Below are 22,792 nucleotides of genomic sequence, written 5' to 3'. Positions count from 1 at the left end.
GTAGGCTTAGACTATTTCCGTTCTAGGTACGTTTGACCGCATATCCCATGTACCGCCCCCATTTTGGGGACATGCGGAATCCCTGCACTATTCCGTGCATGCTAGATCAGATGATTCAGATCATTCAGCTGTACTTATTACATGTATTATGTCTGTGCGATCTCTTTCAAGAGAAGCAGAAGGAGTACTTTTACATGTAGCAGTCTGAGTTCTTTGAATGAGGCAGTTTGTGATGAGCAAAATACCAGTGTTTTACTCAGTCGATAAATGAAAATGATGTCTTAAATTTGACCACGGACTGCGGAGTCAGAGAGTTCTTGCACGTCTTGCTCCATTATCAGGTGAGTAAAATTATTTCTCCATGGTAAAATGACGTTTTCTAGAATTGTTAATTAATATTAATGGGGATCCCTACTCGACAAGCAGTTGCTTTTTGGGGACCCCATCCACTTTTACTTTTCTTTTCGTATAATGTATTGCGTATACACCAGTTATATGTGGAAAATAAAGAATGAATGAATGGAAAAAAAATAGAACTAAAAAGTAGAACATTGTAGAAGGCACTGTCACTGGTCGATGGTCCGAGAACTTGCCCTACACTTGCAGACTTGACCTTTTGGAAAGAATGTTGTATGACGCCACTTTTTTCTTCATATATCATCTCAATGAACGTCAGTCTTTGCAAAAATGATGATTTTTTTGATAAAGATTATGACTGAGAAACATTTCCAGGTTTTTACTCTCCACCGTCTGTATTTCGACATCGTGAACGTTGCACACACACACGTGTGTAGTTTCAAGTTCAACTTTGTTCAATGATGATTTTCAATGATGATGATTATTTCTAAGAAAAAGTAACATTTGGCTCAGTTCAGTTTTTGTGTTTCTTTGACAGATTTTCACCTGCAGATGTAATACCGTTGAGAGAGTAGACATCAGACGCGACATTCTACCATGGCAGTGTTGTCTGCCGTAACTCTCTTAGAATGGGACGTTGTGGTTTTCTGGTGTATGGTTACAGCTTCCCTCATTTTCCTGCTAGTATTACTTGCCACTGTCTTCTTCCAGGAGGTAGGTCTGTACTAGATCCTTCAAAACCCTCCATTTTGGAGTAGCATATCTGCAATTTATTTTAAACGATTTATCACTCCCTTTTCGGTCATGGTTTTTGATTAATGGAACGGGTGATTTATTTTTCATCTCAGTCAGTATTGAATGGTTCACTCACCTTTTCAAAACATGGGTTTGCTTACCTATTCATAACATTGGTCATGAAATTAACTTCAACGTCCATTTTGGGGTTTTAGTGCTAGACCCAGAAACTGGGGTGCGAGAACTCCTTTCGAAATTGTGGCTTGGTGGGTCGTAGCGCCTCAGCGAATCGTTAGCATAAAACTGTAAACTTTAAGTAGTATTTACCACACGTCCAGCTCGAAACAAAATTGCCAAAATGACAACAAAAATACCTTATAAATTGCCTACAGTACTTGCTTTTCAAGGTGTCAAAGACTAACTACTGGGGCTTCAATTTTACTCACGATCATTTTTGGAGCTGCCAATCGACAGAATTTGACCAGTTTCCACAATCATGGTTCACACTTTCTGCTTCATGTTGGGGCAAAATTAATTCAACCAAAGCAGGGTGCATCAACGACTGTTTTGTGAAATGATACAGTACGCACCGTGCCTACAGGCGCTAACGCGCACGGACATCGTAGCCACAGTGCGGCTTGTACCATTTCACAAAATAGGTCAATGACGCAAATTTCATCTTATGAATAGTTTGTTTGTAAGATTCGAACCAGCCAGCTGACCTTGGCAAACTCAGTGGTCGAGTGGTAAGACGTCTGCACTTAGTAAGCAGGAGGTCGTTGGAACGAGTCCCACCCTAGTAGTTTGAGAATTTTTCTCAAAAGCACTCGGACAATGCTAAGTATACAGTGGTTTTAAAATAAGGCAGTGACGAGCAAAACCCAATTGAACGGACCAATGTAACGGCTAGTACAATGTATACATGTAGCAGACATCGTTCCACTGTTTAATGTTTTTGGTCCATTTTTGAGTTGAAAACTCTGATTAGCGTGATGTGTGGGGTGCTGTGGTCCAATGGTTACGGTGTTCGACTCGTGTGCCGTGGTACATGGGTTCGAATCCTGACCATGGGAACATGGTGCTTGTGCTCTTAAGCAAGGCACTTTACCATTATTGCTACGTCCTTCGGATTGGACAGAAAGCTGTAGGTCCCTTGTGTTGTGTAATGCACGTTAAAGAACCCAGTAACACTTATCGCTAAGAGAAGGGGTTTGCCCCGGTGTTTCTGGCAGTGGCTGCAATATGCGCCGCAGCACCTTGTAAACCATTATAAGGTGCTACATAATGGGTCTCATATTTCTCATAAGCTTCATTTACCTTTCTTTAATAACAGACATGTTCTGCAGCGCTTTGAGTACCTATTTGTTGGTACATGTAGATACGTGCGCTATGTAAGACTCCGTTATTATGTGTGATCTGCCAAACCTTTTAAGTCTCTCTAGTGAACCAAACCAACAAATTTCCCTGAACAGATCCTGTGGTCTCATACTGCTCTTTACTTTGAGATCTCTCAGGACTATGTGCGATCAATCTTGTTGACATAGAGTTCTTTGAAACACGGATTACGTTTGAAGCCAACAGATCTTAGATCTTGTGGCGGGAAGCATCGTGTGTACATTTTGGCAGCGGTCATGTTTAACACTTGTGACTTGCGGATTAAACCCAAAGGCAAAATTGAACCAACATAAGTTAGGAACTGCTAAAAAAATATGTACCTGCATAATTGAATAAAATTTTTACCTGGTAGTGTTGTTGGATCACATACACAAACTCATTGTTTGAAGAGTTCACAACCTTACCATTTTAATGCTATGTATAGGCCTACGGGGATAGAACAATCTTCCACTAATAAATTCATTAATTTTAAAGCAAGATTTTGCATTGAGGTATCCTGACATTTGTCTTTCTGGAAAGATTTCCATATATACAAAGTTCACTCAACACCCTGTGTACAAACCCTATGAGATTGGACTGAAAAATTCTAAGTGTTTTCTAAGAAAATGCTTGTATTTTCTCACTGCTCAAATTGACTTTGATGACATGAAATTGCTATCTGGGGGCTTGTTAGTCAATACAGAGGAAAATTAGTGAACTTCGTATGTATGGAAATCTTTCCGTCTTTCCTTAATTGCCTAAGTAGCACAAATATCGTAGTTTGGAACATGTACGTGTGCCAAAATATGCAAAATGTCATGTACATGGAAATTGTGCACAATGTACAGTATGGCCATTGACATCCTACAGGTAGTGTACTGAACTGTACATGTACAATGTAGATGGCATTTTCTTTTCCATTGCTGTAACAATAGATACACAGTTCATGTACATTTGTTTTTGTACTATGTATTGTGCGCGTGTACCTTTTCTACAAAAATATATGACCGGCTCCACAATAAAATGGTATTATGTGGCAAAAAAGTGAAATTACGTTAAATGTACATGGTTAGAAAGCCCATAACGTTTCATTTGGTATACAATAGAGCTCCGTAGCCCTTCCCATTCTGGAGATGTGACATGCTACTTCCTTGGAGTTGAGATTACACAACTGAGAAAACAGGCTTTGAAAGAGCTGGCTTTGTTGTAAAACAACATAATGATGCACACAAAATCGTTGCTTTTTCCACTTTGGGCATCAAAGTCAACATTTCTGTGAATGAAACCTGAAAGAATAGGTATGTCATTCATGACAAAAAATGAAAATCACATTTTGACAAAAAATTTCAGCCTCTCAATGTTGAGCGGGCCATTACACAATAATCCTCAGAGTGACTTAATACCCTTTTTTGTGGAGCCGGTCACATATTTGATCTCTCAAATGTACATTGTACAGTATAAGTGTGTGTGTACTAGGGATGTGATTTTGGGTTGTTTTTTTTCCACAACGGTGTGAAACACGCCATGGGCTTGAGCTGCTTATGTTGGTTGGTTGGTGAGTTGGTGGGTTTGTTTGTGGGTTGATTGGTTGGTTGGTTGGTTGGTGGACACTCGTGCCACATTTTCACTGGGGGGCACTAATATCTATGTGGGACACAGACGCACTACATTTTCTGTGTTCCACAAGCGCGAGCGTGATAACGAATTTATCTTCAAGCAAACTTGACGTACAGTAAAGATGGAACATGCACAATGTTCACAAACTTTTCAGCGGATATCCTATTGCACGTGCGTGTTGTATGGAATGGCGCTCGCATCTTAGAAAGGTGCAATACGCGGAGTGCGGTATGGACCGAGGCTGTGCTACATGGTTATATGTAGCACGGCTTGTTGCCATGGATCGACCAATCAGGATCGAGGATTCAAGTTAACTTGAAGATAATACGTAATAGTGTACAAACTACAAATGCCCCCTTCTCATAAATTTTTCTTTTGGGGGTGAGACAATTCGCATGTCAACTTCTACAATTGGCTGCTGCCATTTTCACACCTAAAATAGTAAGTTACCAAGTCCAAGGCCTGGGTTTTTAACTTAAGTTTAGCATTCCGGTGGTCTTTAGAAATGTAGAATAATTAGATCATGTATTTGTCCTTGAATATTTGTCACCGGTATGTCAGTTGTCAAGGATGCATGCTGGAAAAACAGAAAGTCTGTGTATTAAAACAATTCCTCAGTGGACCAACAAAAATGATAGAAATTCTGGACTTCCTTAATTCACAGACTGCTTGGCATGTTGACAGGAAAAAGGTTGTTTATTTTTGTCTGTTCCTTCCTCCATGGTTAACCTAGACTTGATCACAAGTCGTTTAAATTTAGCCGTGTTTTGTCCGTGAACTTCAGTCGAACTCCATTGATGCGGCTGGTATAAGACTAGTACGTAATAGGCCGGGTTGCGACCACTGATCTCTATAGAGATCAGTGGTTGCGACATATCTAACGACTTGACGATTACATTCTCGCACCGTTATTCATATATGTGTGCGTGCAGCGCAATACATATGCAGCACATGTTTGCGGTGAGATCCAATGGCGCACCGCTATGCAAATGAGGACTCATTCATTCCGTTACGTGGGGAGTTCTTCTCAATACGTTGGGGACATGTTTGCAGATCTGGCGACGTTTTAACGACCAAAACACTCAGCTAGGCCAATTGTGTATTGAAATAAAATGTATCATTGTGATATACTTGATTTATTTGAGTCGTGTATGCCCTATAGTGATTTTTTGCAATGTTACACAACACAAAGTAAAACCCTCAAAGTAATGAGAATGATCTTCCGTGGCGGCCTAGAATACGCTCTGGAATCTGAACCAATCAGAGTGCTCGCATAGAATTCGCTAGCAATTCAAAATACTCCCATATGTTGTGTACAAAATAGAAAAAGTATTCGCCAAGTAGGTAATTGAACATCAATAGTCAGCATCATTTGGTCTGGGAACCAGACTACGCCCATTGCAGCGTTATATATTTTGCGTGTGTGGAGCCAGTAACCGGTACGGTATACGCAAAACAATTACCGACTTGGCACCAAGTCTATGGTTACCCCCCAAAAATATTTCCTTGAACAAACTGCCCTGGCACAAATTCAAAGTGTTTTGGCAAAATGCCCCCATAATAATATGTGTGCAGTCACTGAAAAGATTGTTCACACCAGATTCTGTGTTGTAAAGTTTGTTGACCTGAGAAGTTTGTTGACCCCATGTACAGTCTGGAGCCCCATCCTCATTGTGTTGTGTTTACCAGATTCTCAGCAGATGTAGTCAGGGAGATGAGTCATCATGCTGATTTTTTTTTGCTGCCAAATAAGTTAATGATTGTTGAAATATTGATCCTGCTGGGTCTGTCTCCATGGTCTGACCTCCGTTTTGAACTTGACAATGTGTTGCTGCATTGAGTTGTTGGCAATAATAGTGCATACTTTACCTTTTCTGAACTTTAATCAATAATGTTTACAACAAACCAAAAATATGAAAATAATGTCCTGTACATATTTGGTTATTGCAGTTTTCACTTAAAGCAGACAGGGGAATCAAAACAAAGCCAATTTTTGGCATGTGAGTAAATGTTTTTTTTCTTCTAAGAGTGCCATGATCTTGTCATGGTACAAACATATGTTGTACAAACATATTTTGTTTATGCAGCATAAGAGATAAATGTAGCTAGTCCAACTACTGCTAAAACCACAGCCATTGGAACATGAAAGAGTGCAAAAAAAAGTACAATGTTTACAACAAACAAAAAATATGAAAAAATGAGACATTATTTTTTGATTGGAAAAAAGGGAAAATTTGTGGTCTTTTTATATAATTCATTTATTTCTTTCTTCAGATACAATAAGGAAAGGGGTAAAAAATATCTTTTTAAATATGGGTTTTAATGTTTGTGAGTTGAAACAAAGATCAAAAACTGTACATTCCTTAAATTAAAGCACAAGTAAAAGTTGCTGTAAGAGCTTTTAAATTGCTATTTCTTGCAATTCAAAACTTAGCCACTTTTGAATGAAACATCTAGCAAAAAAAAAATAGGCCCACATTCAGTTATGGAATATGTACAGCCCCACCATCATTCGGGCGCGTCCTATGGGCACAAAAGCAACCCAAAAGAAAAGCGTCTTTTTGCTCCAAAACAGAAAAAGTAGCTTTTTCCGTTAATAACACACAAATTGAAAATTTAGAGGCGAAAAAATATCAGTTATGTTGAAGATCATGGGTAGATCAAGCAATAAACCTTGCACACTGGTTCAAGGGTTACACCTCTATGTTCCGACACCCCTATGTTCCGACTGCACATATTCCTATTCCTAACCCTAACCCTAACCCTAACCCTAACCCTAACCCTAATCCTAACCCTAACCGGGAGTAACACAATCTAGGTTGTCGGAACATAGGGGTGTCGGAACATAGAGCAGTCACCGGTTCAAGACGTGTCACAGTGGCAGCAATGAGTGATGAATATTCCAGCACAGTGCTGCAGGCAATCTTCATTGGCCATTCCAAGACTTATTAGAATACCAGAGTGCCTGCTACATTGTAGCAACCCTTCTCATTCATCCATGATTGGTTACATATACATGTACATGTACATGTAGTTGTACTTGTCTGATTGGTTACATGTACATTATGTATATCTATACCGGTATTTGTAATTGTCTGGCTTCTGAATGCATACATGTAGGCCCTATACACAAACATGTGAAAATTACATGTTTGGGTTTCAGACTTTCAGAGGTTCTTCGTTTTTATAGTTTGATTTGTTAGGTCACACAAAATCAACTTTTCTTTTTTAAGATAAAATAATAATGGCTTATAATGCCAGTGTGAGACGTGTACACTGTACATCCATTCTTCACATTAATGTTATTAAAGTAAAACAGTTATATGATGTATGTGTATAATTTTCATGTAATGTACATTGTGCATGTACAATGTATGTGTGTGCATGTTTGTTATTGCATTGTTATATATATTCGTTTGACATTTCATCATTTGCTCTTTTCATTTCAAGTTCAGTTCTCTCAGCCTCCATTTTTTATTTACAAACTAAGAAATCAACATACCTGGTGATTTTTTTTAAATCTTCAAAATTAAAATGATACTTTTGATAAATAAATGTCTTTTTTCCAATTCAATTCAATTCAAAAATCTTCATTATATCCCACTGGGGTAATTTAAAATGCTCGCATACAATAACAACATCGACACATTATGAAACACAGTTACATTATAATTGCACGAACAATAAAACAGAACTATCAAAATGATTAAAATTTCCTTATTATATAATATAATATTAATGTTGAAACATAAGATTGTGATGTTTTATTGCACTAGGAGTGAAGGAGGATGGGTGTCAGTTTGTCGCAGCAAATTGTCGCTTTAATTCTTCATTTGCAGTGGACCTCAGATATAAAATTATGCATTCAATATTTAGTTTGAAAACCAACTGCTATTTTGTAATGAATTATATTTTTTTTGAAATATTTTGTATTTTATATTATTTTATATAAATTTGTCTTCCCCATACATCCCCACCATGCAAGACTTCACTCATGCATTTATGTGTCGTTATAATAATTCCGTTCAACTCAGACTGGATAAATGACATTTTTTAAGTGGATTCTATTTTTCTCTCATGGGTAGACCACATTTCAACACATCATAAGATATTCCTATTTACACAGAGAACGGAATGTATTTTTTTGATACGGTAATGCATCGTTTAAAATCAATAAATCTATTTAACTTCTTGCATGTTTTTCTTCAGTGTCTCAAATGAAAATTAATAGTTTGCCAATACCAACAAATCAGATATCCAGTTTTAAAAACGTATTAAATGTTAATCAATTAGGGTGCTATATGCCCAAATGTCACTGACACTATACAATATAGTACATGTATGTACTGTACATAAATGAGACCAGTTCATACTGGTCAGGTTTCTTACCATTTCTGCACACAAAAAGGTAAGGTGAAAATTTGTCATCCAAATCTGTCTAATTAGCCCTAACCCCCTAGTACTTCCTCAGGACTACCCTGCTAAATCCAACAGAGTTCAACCGGAGTTTCCTGCTGAGTTTCCTGCATCAGGAATGTACACAAGGGGTTTACTGCTCAATCCAACAGGCTCCATCGGGTATAGCTGGATCCTGTTGGATTCAGCAGGGTTGGGGTTAGCTAATATAGAAAAGTAAAATGTTTGTATTGTTTTATAAAATATAAGGTCTGTCACTCTTTTTATTTTTTTATATCGGTACATGGGGTTTTGCCTTTTGCCAACAAATTGTATGAACACTGTATGTACCGGGTACTGTTGTCTGGGGATTTATTTGTGAGGAGAAATTCAGAAGCTGACTCGGGTGGGACTTGAACCCATGACCTCCTGCGTAGTAGTGCAGATGTCTAGTTACCGCTCGACCATTGAGCTTGCTGAGGCTGGCTGGCTGGCAAATCCGTCTAACTCTTGTCTTGTTTTTTTTTCGTTAACTCTGATATAGGACCAAATGTCCAGCAAATATCACCGACAACAAACAGCACTACAGCTTCTCCTTGGACAGAAGGTACCGGTAGGCTGCATTTTATTTGTAGAAAACATGTTAGACCTATTTTAGAGGGAATGTACAACATTTGCTTTCGCTGTAATTTTCAGAAATGGATGGATTTGGGGGTTAGTATTTTATTGCAAAATGCTGTTTCACTGACCTGTTTAAAGTTTTGTGTTCATAGATGCTGGGGAAAAGCAAGAAAAATAATACCGTTCTTGTATTCTGGTTCCCTGACCCCATACTTAAGACAAAACAGAGCAATTTATAGATGTCAGGTCAGGGAACCAGACTAGCTGGCTTGCACCCATTCACGGATATATCACTGATTGCCAACAAAATGCGGAGTAACTTTTTCATTTGAACCATCGCTGGAAATTGATACCAAAATTCCACTCTTCTTGAAAATGGCAGCACTTCGGGTGCCTGATTTTACAGGATGCGTGAGACTATCAATTCAGGCATTTACTAATTATTTTGTAATGTTGTTTTTTGATGTTTGCAAATGTTGTATTACCTTTCATCAATATGTTTCATTTTTGTTCAATATGCTGCTGGCCTCCGATCAATGCTTGGCCAAACATTGAAATGTTTAAACTCATAAGAACGTTTTCCTCAACCTAAACCAAATTAAACATGGACTCGTATTTTGTGAAACAAAATTTATGACGTGAAACATACATCACAAATTTGCTCAAGTTTAAGGTACGGTACAGTATTTGACTTTGCAAATTCACAGTGTACATGTAGAATACTGCAACTTAACCCCAACTCCCTAGCATGATTTACGAACCATACCCATCCTGGCAAATTCCAACACCGTATGGGAAACTGTGCACACATATTTCTGTCAGTTTAGGGGTACTGCACCCATCCTGACAGATTCCAACAATACATGCTGTTGGGGTTTGATGGGTTGAGTTCTGTTAGGGTTAACCCTAACCGCCCTGAATCCTCCAAAATCCTTTTTGCAAATTGGAGGAATTTGCAGGATTGAGGTTACATGGCAAAAGTGCGTTGCTGATTTCGGAGTACGCACTGTGTCAAGGTCTTGGGCCGGACCTTGTGTTGTTTATGCTCAACCGTGCATAAATTTAGTCCTTGATTATACTTGACATCCTCCGCACTGCTCCAGGATGTCACTGCCTCTGCCTCAGCCTATTGACAGACATAGCCGGAGGATTTTGCAGGATTCAGGCAGTGATCATCCCTCCATAAACCATATTCAAGAAATAGCGGAGGAATTTGCAGGATTGAGGCTATATGCTATTTTTCCATGAGGCCAATTGGAGGATTTTGCAGGATTGAGGCTACATCCTAGCAAAAATGCCTAGGGAGTTAGGGTTAATGTAAATTTGTATTTATATGAACTGGCCATTACCCTTTCCCATAAAAGATGAAGTACAATTTCCCTCTTTTACCAATTTCTCTAAAGTGATTCATGAATTTTGTTGTTTATTGTAGTTATTTTAGTATATATTTTGCGGCTTCCGAACTGTAGTCAATATCGTTGCAACTAACATGTTGTATTTATGTCTGCAGTTATTACCAATTGAGTCCAGTCTGGGATGGCAGCTGGCTGGGGTCTTCAACAATCTGAGGGCGTGGACCAGGTGTGTAGCCATGCCCAATCAGTCCAGCCAGACCCTCCATGGATGCTGGGCAACAGTGGATGCCGAAGCTGAGGTATACTGTCGAGTATGAGCATAATGAGTACTTTTCCACAAATACGAGTATGAGTACTTTGTCGTGTCATGAGTACGAGCTACCGGTAATAGCACTTTTTTCCATGAGTATGAGTACTTTGTCATGAGTACAAGTTGTTACGGTATTGTAGTTGAGTACATTTCCAAAAGTGCAAGTATGAGTACGAGCACTTTTCCACGAATACAAATACTTTTCCACGAATACGAGTTCCACGAATACGAGTTCCACGAATACGAGTATGAGTACTTCGTCATGAGTACGAGTTAATAGCAAATTTTTCCATGACTACCAGTGCTGTACTTTGTCATGAGTACGAGTTGTTACGGTGTTGTAGTCAAGTACATTTCCATGAGAGCAAGTATGAGTATGAGCACTTTGCCATGAGAACGAGTACTTTTTTACGAATACGAGTATAAGTACTTTGTCATGAGTACGAGTTAATATCAATTTTTTCCATGAGGCCAAACAAAAAAATGGTGTGTTTACGGTAACCCGACCGACCTGGAATTTTTTCGGCCAAACTGCCGACCTCAAACTTTTTATTGCCATTTTGAAGGTTGATATTGATAATTTTAAATGAACAAATTTCAAACATTTCGAGTAGGCCTACTTTTAATTATTTGCCACGAATATAAACCATTTTCCACACTTGAACCTGACCATGATTTGACACAAACCCGTCGCGAAAATCGCGATGATCTCAAAACTTGAATTCTCAAACTACGGGAAAAAAAAAAAAAAAAAAAAAAAAAAAAACCTTTGGGAATAAAAAAAAAAAAAAAAAAAAAAAAAAAAAAAAAAATGGAGCTTTGCTATTGGCATGAAAAATAAAAGAGCCAGGACTAAATCGGGGCAATGACTTTGTGCTAGATTTGTGAAAGTAACAGTTCACTTTAATATGAAAAGAAAGGGAAATTTCAACTGTACCTTTGCAAAAATGAACAAATTATGTTCTTTTTTCGAAATAATTTGTGGTTCCTGATTTAAATTACTAACGTTCTATTTTAAAGTCCCTTTGAGTATTCTGCTTGATTATTGAATTTTTATACAAAATGTTCTCTTTGTATTGTATTATTTGCCGCTTTTTATTTAATGTTCAATGGCAATTATAACTTTTGGCTTATTAAAGGGCAACATTATAAAATGGAAAAAAAAAAAAAAAAAAAAAAAAAAAAAAAACTACGAAGTGCGATTATTTTTGCACAAACCCATCGGGGTGAACTAGTGCGCCTGGCCGACGGACGGCAGGGTTCTCCCCACGAACAAACGTGCGTACTGGGTATCGGCCCGATACGCTAGAATTGCGGCCCGATACGCCGACAAAAATGGCGATCACATTTTTCAGCCCCCGATACGCACAATATAATTATTATACAGGCCATTAAAATGCACAATTTAATCGTTACATACGCCATTATTTCATCTTGACATGCAAAATCTTGACAAAAATCCTGTTTTTCTGATGCATGTGTGATCAAAAAATAGAAATTTTTGAAACCCTAATCAAAATTATTGCGCCCGCTGTCGGTCTTATTGCGCCATTCTGATATATCGTCTGTCTAGCCCCCACCACACCGAAAAATAATAGTAACTAAATACTGTTTAAAAATGTGCTCGTTTATTCAGAAATTCATGAAGCATAATATCCAAACTGATTGGATGTTTCCAAAGTGTCTTTTCCATTTGCAAAACTTCTTTTTAGAAGCCCATTCATTAGAGACACGCTCTTGGAAAAAAATAGTCCGGTTAACTTATTCTTTATGATGGGACTTGCGGTTTTGCCTAAGTCAACTGAGCGTGATCGGCTGACTGATAAGGTTTACGCACAAAACCCTCGGCCAGTGAGGAGTTGTATAGAAAGCTGGCCGAACCACTTTTTGCGAAAGTGTGCCGGTAATGTGTACGGCCGGCCAGACTAAATGTTGGCGGCGCCAGCGGCCGTGATGTATGTTAAGCATATAGTGGAATCACCCACCTCAAATATATTTTTAATTAGGTGAGGCAAGTTTTAATCACTTTTGATAGCCAGTCTTGATAATTTTCGTGGCGCAAATGAAAATAATCCAGGCACAAAATAAACATGATTCCTTGCTCTAGTATTGTTATGATGCTCCATTAATCAGCACCCCCAAAAAATTGGCGAAATAATTTTTTCGACCTACTGACACTATTTTGAAAGGCATGTAATCGGAAGCGAAAGTGATTTTTTCTTCACCTTAATTTCTTAATTTGGAACTTACTTGTAAATGTAATCCAAACTTTTCTAGTTCAGGAAGCAGTGTAACACAGGTTGTGAAATGTTGATTTTTTTTTAAGTTAACAATTTTAATTTTTTTTCTTTAATTACAAAAATATTCGGAACCTACAAGATCTTTTCTGAATTTTAAGGACAAATCTTAAGTTAAAGACCCCCAGATTTACTCTAAAATGCACCAGAGAGCTTCTTAAGTTTTAAAAATTTTCGGGGCCCTTAAACGGGCCCTGAACCCCACGTCATGGCTTCGCAGGATGTTGAATCACAGCAAAACTTCCCCCACAGGTTTGAAAAAAATCCTGGGGAGAACCCTGGGACGGTACAAATTATAATTTGGAGTGAAATGTATCGATTATATATCTTGAATGCTTGAATAATATTTTTATACAAATTTTCTTGCGAAAGATGCATGCAGAACTGAAATGAAAAAAAAAAATTACAAAATAAAATTATTTCCCTACCTACCTACCTGGATTTTTTTCACACCATTTTTTTTGTTTGGCCTGAGTAACAAAAAATGTACTTGAGTACAAGTATGAGTACTTTCCATAAGTACGAGCAAATTGCAATGTGTGACGTGTTTTCAAGGGCTTTTTGCTGTCAAACAAGCCATTAAACAAATACAGAAGCCTCTCGAACAGTAGAAAACTGGTTCCCTTCCTTAAATTGTTTTTTTAGATTCTTGCAGGAGAACATTAGCAACTTTGATGGTTTTTGGGGGGTAAAAGTTTCCAAAAGATTCAGATAAAATGAACCACTTAAAGGGGCATTACGGTCTGAAATCCCGGAAAAGTTCATGTTTTGGATTTTTTTTTTTACTCTAGTTAAAAGGAATCTAACCTGATGTCTAACTGTTCCTGAGAAATGAAAAGAAAAAAACCCATATTTTTTACATCGGACATGACAAAGTCGAATACGTTTTTCCTGTCGTTTGCCTTCAATGTACGATGCACATTATGTTTGTCGCATAAATGACACACAGCACCAATGCACAAGTGTGTTTTTTTACACGTCTGCAGAAGGCGAGCACTTTACGGCTGGAATCACAACTAGCACTGAACAGCCCGATTTTTGGGGTCACAAAAGAGAACCCCAAAATTTGTTCTTGCAGGAATAACACAAGAATAACACAAAACGCCCAGTTTTTATCAACGGATAGTTGTGTGAATGTTTATATCCTACTTTAAAATGTTCTTTCAGATTGACATCATTTCCTTCAAAATATGTTTTGGACCCAATTGGGCGTATTCAAGACCGCATAGTTTTACTTTAAGCACTTGGTGCTTGGAAACAAATTCTAACCATGCTTTCTCACAAATAGTTACATGTACACATGTTTGCACCTCAATCAAGGCAGTACGAAAAGAAACTTGTAACACACTTGGCCGTGCGTGTAATTGCACGCACAAATGACATTGTGAAATGCATGTGCTAGTACGAATGATATTCACCTGCAGTTTATACACGCTTGTTTGTACAAATCTGAATCTGTATATGACCCTTAGCCCTTGACTTACAATTGAAAAGCAACTAGTGACTGGAATAGTTTTCACCTTTGACTATGCAAACATAATACAGCAATCAACTTTTGTCATCTTTACACACTGATGATTAACTTGTCGCGTGACGATGGTTTGTTATTCATGATTAACTTATCATGTGATGAAAGTTTACAAATAACTGGATGCGTCATACTGATAATGGGCAATGTTTACCTCATACTGAACCCTAGAACACTTAAACGTCAATCGCCTAACCATGTAAAATTTCAAAATAATTTGTTTGGAATGGATATGGCAAAAATGGAAGATCAGGTTTCGAAAGATTTAGGTCGAAAGAATAACAGAGTAGGTGAAATGAGTAGAAATTATGAAAGGAAAATAGACGATCATTAAAGATAAAAAAAAACAAAATATTTTATATACATTTTCATGCGCTACCGGTAATAAAAAATTTCAATATGTGGTTCAAGCCTTAAACATACATTCTGTGTCAAGTTGTCATTGCATTCAAAATCAATCAAGCAACTGTTTAAGAGCTCCCAGCCTACATGAAGCAGGATTGACTGGCTGTGACCGTTTATGTAACTTGATACAGCTGTGCTTTGACTGTAGGTGATTGATAAGCCAGCTGTGCCTACCAGTTGCCTGCTTTTGTCTGTTGACTGAATTTGACTAGTCAGAGTACTTGTTTGATATGATCTGACTGTTGGTGACTAACCTGTGTAAAAGGCATGGCTGGGAAAGAGGATGGAATGTTTGACTATCTGTGTTTATTCTTTTTTGGGCACGTACATCTACATCAAGAGGTCTTGAGTTCCAGTCCTACATGAGTTATTCTGTAATGGGTTTTCTGTAGCCTTGGGTAAACGATGATCATTTTGACTTAGCACAGAATTCACTGTACATGTATTTATGTACCGGTATCAGTTGTACTTACTCAGCTGTAACAAAAGAGTGAGACACTATGCTTTCTCATGTAAAGAAACATCAGATTTATAGACACATTTGGCGGCAGCCATTTTCTACGGTGGCGCAAGGCTCACGCGAGTCACACTCCGGTAATACACACGCACTCCGGGCTCCTTTGACCAATAGGAATACCAAAACGTGTGCGCCTCGTCTTTAAGAACGCGTGCAGCATGCGCTTGAGCGTGACACCACCGCACTAAAAGCTTCAAATTCTGGTCGCCGGATTTCTCTTTACACATTAAAAAGTCAAAAACTGTTTTAAGATAACACAGTTCACACTTACATGTAGCACTGAAATGTCGAACCAGTGCATGTGTGCACACATACTGAAATTTGTATCCTTGTGGAGACATTTCTTTGTTCTCGTCTAGTAAAGTTTTCGAGTTTGAAAGTGTAGTTTCAAAATGCTCTTATTTTAACCAGAATTAATTTCCTTGGCTGAAATTTGGACTTAATATCCCTTTTCTAAAACTCTTCCATTTGCGACAGATCAACCCACCTTGGAAATTCCTATTTTTTTAGTAAAATCCTATATCTATTTCGTGAAAACCTTGTGGAGATGTATTCATCTATAGAAATTGCCCTGTGGAGACGTACAATGTATTCAATCTTTTGTTCCCTATTGTGTGCATGTCTCCAGAGGCCACGGTGTATCAGATCACCATGTCTTTCACACAGTAGAGATGACAACACAGAATCATCTACTGTTCATGAAACTCATGTAAACACTTTTCTCTTTTGGGGTTCTTACTATAAACTAGGACATCCTAGCCGCGGTGCAGAACATCACCAAGCAGCGAGAGTGGGACCCCTCCATCGCCACCATCAGCCAGTCCTCCCCTCCTCGGGTCCTGGACGACTTGGACGCAGAGAATCCTGTCATGATGGACGTGGTTTGCGTCACGTTGACCTCCCAGCTCCAATCGGAGCCTGTTCACCCGGGCATTCTAAGGTCAAGCCTACATCATCTCTTGAGGTTACTACCCATGAGTATGACATCTTGGGTGATGAAGACTACAAATGAGGTGCAAGAACAAAAGGAAATTGTCATGAACAGGTACAGATATTTTCAGAAATTTTTTGACCCTAACTCCCTAGGCCTTTTTGCTAGGATGTAGCCTCAATCCTGCAAAATCCTCCAATTGGCCTCATGGGAAAATAGCATATAGCCTCAAACCTGCGAATTCCTCCATTATTTCTTGAATGTGGTCCGTGGAGGGGTGACCACTGCCTCAATCCTGCAAAATCCTCCGGCTATGACTGTCAATATGTTGAGGCAGAGGCAGTGACATCTTGGAGCAGTGCAGAGGATTTCAAGTATAATCAGGGACTCAATTTATGCATGGCTGAGCATAAACAACACAAGGTCCGGCCCAAGACCTTGACAGAGTGGGTCCTCCGAAATCAGTAACGCATTTTTGCCATGTTACCTCAATCCTGCAAATTCCTCCAATTTGCAAAAAGGATTTTGGAGGATTTGGGATGGTTATTTAATTGCAAGCTGATTCATCAGAGTTGGGCATGAACAGTACATGGCCTTCAGTGGTAGTTAGGCTTGTGCGGTGTTGGATTTTGAGAGTCGATGATAGACTGTCACAAAAAATATCACGGTGTTCAGTCCTTTTCTGGGTGGACTATTATGGCATCAAAAAACAATACAACACATGTGATTGGGAAATTGCACACAGGGAGCATGGGCAGAACTTCAAGGTCCTGCTCGAGGACTAGTAAGCACAATTTTCACTGCACCTAGATACCATGAATGGCATGACTGCAAAGAATTCATTGAATTCAGAATTCAGATCTGAACAAGTTGTTTCTGTCACCTTTTGTAAGGGCTTTTGCATACATCTAGCCACATTTTACCACAAGAGGTTAAAACAAGGTAACGAAATTCCATACTGAGGTTGTTGGTACTCTGATATTTTGACATCATTCTGTATTGTTCGGTATCAAAAAAAATATTGTCACTGCATGATATTATTGAAATACAGGGTGGGTCCAAATTTTTTTAAAACTTTTTCAGATGCTGATTTCTCAAATTTGGGAGACATGTTGACATTGTTTTAAGATATTCCAAAACTACTACATCTTGGTGGTAGATTGTGAAAACGGCGCTAGAAATAACGCCTAAATGAAGAAATAGCGGCCATTTACAGAAAAAAAGTTGAAAACCAGATTGTCCACTCGCAAGTCTATAGAGACATGGTCAAAACAACAGCGCTGCGTGCACAAAGAACTGCAATAGCAATGACCATATCTCATACACGCGTGTGGACAAACTGGTTTTTGACCATTTTTTCTGTAAATGGCCGCCATTTCTTAATTTAGGCTTTATTTTCAATGCTGTTTTCACCATATACGACCAAATTCTTGTAGCTTAGGAATATCTCAAAACAATTTCAACATGTCTCCCCATTTTTGAGAAATCTGTGTCTGACAAAGTTTAAATTTTCTTTTGGGCCACCCTGTATAGTCCCAGCCAAGTGGAAGAGACATTGTGTGCGCACTGGTTCACTTATATGGCAAGATGTACGCATGACTAATTTTATTCTGAGTATTGCACAAACCCCTTACATCGTCACATAGGTGTCTCGGCCATTGACAATTTCATTCATTTATTCATTTATTGCGGTTATATTGTTAAAAAATAGTCACCAAAGGAAGAGTCTTTTAAGTACCAAAAATGTTTGGTTTATAGTAAAAGTTAATCATAGAGGGGACAGAATTGTTTATATCTTTGAGTATTGATATGAGGCATGGTAAGGTGGTTGGAGTTCCTGAGATTCCGTTTGGTAAGAGAAAGTCTTGAGTTGGGAAGCATGTGACGGTGTTTTTCAGAAACTAGCAAGTTTTTAGCAAATTGAGTGGCAAGGTCAACACGTCTGTCTGAAAGCAATTGGATGTTAAAGAAATTGAGAACATTGTTATATATCTCATCAAATTAGGTTTTTCCCTTCACCGACGTTTAAACACTGTATACTCAGCTTGTTACCTCCCAAGTGAAAGTTGGAAAAAATCACTCGGGTGGGACTCGAACCCACGACCTCCTGCTTTAAACATGCCTCATCTCAATACTCGGAGGCATATAACATCGTTATATGGCGAGACATTGGGTTAAGGATAAATAATGCATTTTAGACTCCCTCTAGAATCTCTCAGTTCACAGCAAAGGGAGAGGTTCTTTCCCCTCAAGTGTATTTTCTGGATCTTTTTTCTTTTTCATCTTTACAGAATCTGGAAGGTTGAACGGGATGGCTCGTGCTGGATGTTCAGCAAGAATGAGGACAGTGTACAGGCTACCCACACCCCATGGTGCTATTTCTTAATTCAACCGATACTCGAAAGTAAGTGGATCATAAACCCACAAAAGTCATACTGTCAGCTGCTGTAAATATTGTCAATGGATAATTGTACAGGGTGGTGCAAAAAGAAGGAAACCCACTTTTGACTGGAATTTTAACCTTACTTTCTTATTTATTTGAACTGTTGTTTTTTATTATGTAGTGAAGTATAGCTCTTCAATCATACGTGGTGAAAATATCTTTAAAAAAATCCACAAATAGTGTTATTATGCTAATTTGAACATAAGTCACCTAAATCATTGTTGTCGACGTGTAAGTCTAGTGTAGTGTTTTTGGTCTTCAAATCAAGCTTCGGAGCGAAAGCCGTCCGTGGACAAACAGGTTTGGCACATGAAATTTATTAAACTACCATACCTCAGGGACAAAGTATGCATTTGCAATCATTTTTTTGTCACTTATATTTAAAAAATATTATATTTAAAGATCAATATTTAAATAGCAGTAAATTGAATTTTTGAAGTATGCTCAACAAGAAGGTGAAATTGCTGTCAATGGAAAAAAAATGAAACCAAATGTCGGGACCATTGTTTTAGTGAAGTTCTGCATGTAGCACTTTCAAAATCTAGGATATGAAAGCCCAATTCATAAGCTTTCTTTTAGTACCAGAATCATTCAAATCACTCATGTACTTTTCAAGTTACGGAATTTTAAACACAACCACCGTTTTAAAGTTCAGTCCACGGATCACAAGAAGGTAAGTGTTCTTTCAGCAAAACAAAAACAAATCACATAGGGATGTATGTGAATTGTTTTCGTTTCGCCTAAAGAACGCACACCTTTTTTATGATCCGTGGACAGAACTTTAAAACGGTGGTTGTGTTAAAAATTTCGTAACTTGAAAAGTACATGAGTGTTTTGAATGATTCTTGTACTCAAAGAAAGCTTATGAATTTGGCTTTCATATCCTTGATTTTGAAAGTGCTACATGCAGAACTTCACTAAAACAATGGTCCCGACATTTGGGTTTCGTGTTTTTTTACTCACCCTGTACATGTAAGCAGGAGGTTGCAGTCCACCAGGGTAAATTTGCTTACTTTCTTCTCTCATACTTTTTGACAGCATGGAGTGTACAGTGGTAGAAACATTACATCAGTCTAACGCAATACCAAACAATATAATTTGATCTCCTTTATGGATACAAAATTCCATTAAAACATTTCCGCATCTTGTCCAGATATGTATTTGCCTTTTTTTTTAATTCTGATTTGTAGCGTCGGGTAGGAGCGTGTTTCACATAATTTGGAACCCCTCAACGGACCAAGTGACAAAAGATGTTAGCAAATGCCTTGCCACGCGCCTGGCAGCGCTCTGTCAGTACATCAAACTCACACAGTTGAAGCTTCCGCCCCTCACGTCCTCGACCCTTCAGCACGTCGGCGACTTGCTGCCCCTCTTCACAGAAGAGGATGAGGACGAACCGATCGGGACACAGGACGCTGTCGCGGAGGAACCGCGGCAAAGCAGAAGCTCCAAGGCGAGGAAGCAGGGTTGGGACAGGGGAACAGGCGAGCCACCAGAAGGAACAGCGAGAACAAACAGCAGGTCCAAAGCGAAGCCTGGCAGGAAGAGCCTCTCGCCCTCCGGTAAAGTGAAGAGAACAGTGCCCTCCCGGGGCAGGCGACAGAGGGGGAGGGTCCCGGGGGTTGGTGGTGGTGGTCTTGCCGCTGGTGGTGGGAGCTTTGCTGGTGCTGGTGACGGGGTCGGAAACACGGCTTCATCCTCGAGCGAAGACACGGGCTACTCTGATTGGATGAGCAACAAGGGCAGCCTGGAGAGGGACGGCAAGGCCCCCGGGGTCGTGACCTCTGAACCAGGGGTCGTGACAGGGTTGATGGATTACATGCTTTGTGATGAGGAGCCAACATCTCTGAAAGGTTAGCCACATGGTTGCCATCCAATTCCCGGGTCATTGTATTGTTGTGATCCACCATAAACGAGGCACGGTACATAGATACAGACAGTGACAGTTAGACACAAAAGCAGTAGAATGCGCTTGCAGTCCAAATGTTTCTACTTTTCAAAGATGGCAAATGTTCAGTTAATGTCTAATGTCTGACCTTAATTCGTCCACTTCTATGTATGCCTCTGTGTTACAAAGTTTTAAACGTAGAGTAGATCATTTTGCAGTTTTCCAAAAAGTAACTAACCAAATTATTGCTCAAAAGTATACTTGGTTTAAAGATAGTAATGGCACACACTTAATAAAGGTGCTCAAAAGTTGGAGGTGCTTGCACGCACGGCACGCAGCTGAAACATGCAGTGATCTGAGAAGCGCATGTGATTTTGCTAATGTGCACAGTGGGTTGGGCTTAAAGGTGTAGCCCATCATTTGTAATTTGTGCATTTTGTTCGTTTGAAGCAACAAAAGTGCTCAAAATCTTAAGAAGGGTGCTGAACAACTATTAACCTGATGAAATTTCAGCTCAGCTTCAGCTGTATGTTTCGAGAAAAACAACATTCTATGATCTCGATTTCAAATCAAAAGTTGCTGAATCATGTTTTGAGTTGGGCTTGAATTCAGCGTCCGAGACACGTTCTTACTGAGCTGATTGCAGCTACGCGATGTGGTGCACTGATCCGATGAATTATAGCAACCACGAGCACCTGTGCGTTGTGTCAACGCTTGTGCGCGCTTCGCCAAATGGAGAAAAAAAACGAACTACTAACGGAAATTTCCAACAGTGTTTCTTAAGAAGCACCGTTGGGAAAGACCTTCTTTAGTTGATTTCTTCAAAATAACAGCTTGCCAGAAAGAATAATTTCACAGGGAGGTTAGTCCCCTTACTATCTTTCAAGTATGTTTTTCAACAATAATTATGCCAGTTACCTTTTGGATAGCTGCAAATGATGGACTCGGGCTTTAAAGGTAGAGTGGACCATTTGCAGCTATCCAAAAAGTAACCGACCAAATTGTTTTTCAAAAGCTTACGTGGTTTAAAGATTGCAATGACACTAACCTCTCTGTGAAGTTATTCTTGAAGAAATTTTGAAGAAAACAATAAAAGAAGGACATTTCCAAAGCTCTGTCAAGTGAAGCATATTTGGAAATTTCCATTAGTACAATGTAGTTGGTTTGTAATTAGGCGGATCCATGTATAGGACTCGTTCAATGACGGCCATCTCTGTAGGAGAACTGCAACTGCGTATTTTACGCAATCAAGCACGCAATGCGCAGTGTTGAAAATGTTCCAAACAAGCGCGCTTGTTGCTCAAAATGTGTTCGAAATACGACGCGGCTGATGCGCGTTATGCAAGTTGACGCTCAAAATGCCAATGCACGTGGCAGGTCTGTAGGAAATGACGTCATTTGAACGAGACCTATGGGTGCACCCAAGCGTTGACATGACACACACATGCGCGCGGTTGCTGTTACTCATCAGTTTAGTGCGTGACATCACATAGCTGCAACCTGCTGTATAAGAACGTATTCCAGACGCTGCAACTTTTGAATTGAAACCGTGACCTTAGAATATTGTTGTCTCTGATTGTACAGCATGCGCAGGGCTCAAAGTTCATCAAGTAAGTTGTTGAGTACCCGTCTTTAGATTTTTAGCACCTTCTTGCTTCAAACAAAAATAATGCACAAATGACAAATACCCTACCGTAACTATAGCAGAAAATTGTACATGTACTAACCTCCACCACTATTTCATGGTGTGGATGTGCTAACTGCTGTGCCTGCTACTTACGGTCTCCATGAAATAAATGGAAGCTCTGTTAGCAGAAATTTGCGTGCTTAGCAGGGCCAATTTCACGGCGCTGCTATGCACACGATTTTCTGCTAACAGAGCCTCCATGTATTTCATGGAGACCATAAGCATAAGCACAGCAAAGGCATGCTAACTTCAGAGGAAATTTTTTCTTAACTTAGTGACATAACAATAGAAATCTCCATGCACACGTGACCGTTAGCACGTCCACGCCGCGA

At 39.1% G+C, this 22,792-nt stretch overlaps 1 protein-coding gene across 2 annotated transcripts in view; it reads left to right on the top strand.

Annotated features, from left to right (window-relative positions):
* Positions 1-7: 7 nt before the first annotated feature.
* The window catches only part of LOC119740771, a 31,754-nt gene continuing 8,969 nt past the window's right edge, over positions 8-22,792 (top strand). The window contains exons 1-7 of one of the 2 annotated variants that reach the window (XM_038216184.1): positions 8-341; positions 896-1,071; positions 9,023-9,091; positions 10,610-10,753; positions 16,261-16,556; positions 18,734-18,846; positions 20,076-20,738. In XM_038216184.1, the coding sequence (XP_038072112.1) occupies positions 955-1,071; positions 9,023-9,091; positions 10,610-10,753; positions 16,261-16,556; positions 18,734-18,846; positions 20,076-20,738 (1,402 nt within the window). In that variant the 5' untranslated portion in view covers positions 8-341; positions 896-954. The remainder of the gene's footprint in view (positions 342-895; positions 1,072-9,022; positions 9,092-10,609; positions 10,754-16,260; positions 16,557-18,733; positions 18,847-20,075; positions 20,739-22,792) is intronic. The other variant, XM_038216185.1, reaches the window with a different exon arrangement.

This window comes from Patiria miniata, unplaced genomic scaffold, assembly GCF_015706575.1.
Source record: "Patiria miniata isolate m_02_andy unplaced genomic scaffold, ASM1570657v1 HiC_scaffold_5, whole genome shotgun sequence".
NCBI lineage: Eukaryota > Metazoa > Echinodermata > Asteroidea > Valvatida > Asterinidae > Patiria > Patiria miniata.
This window is presented reverse-complemented; position numbering and strand designations above follow the sequence as displayed.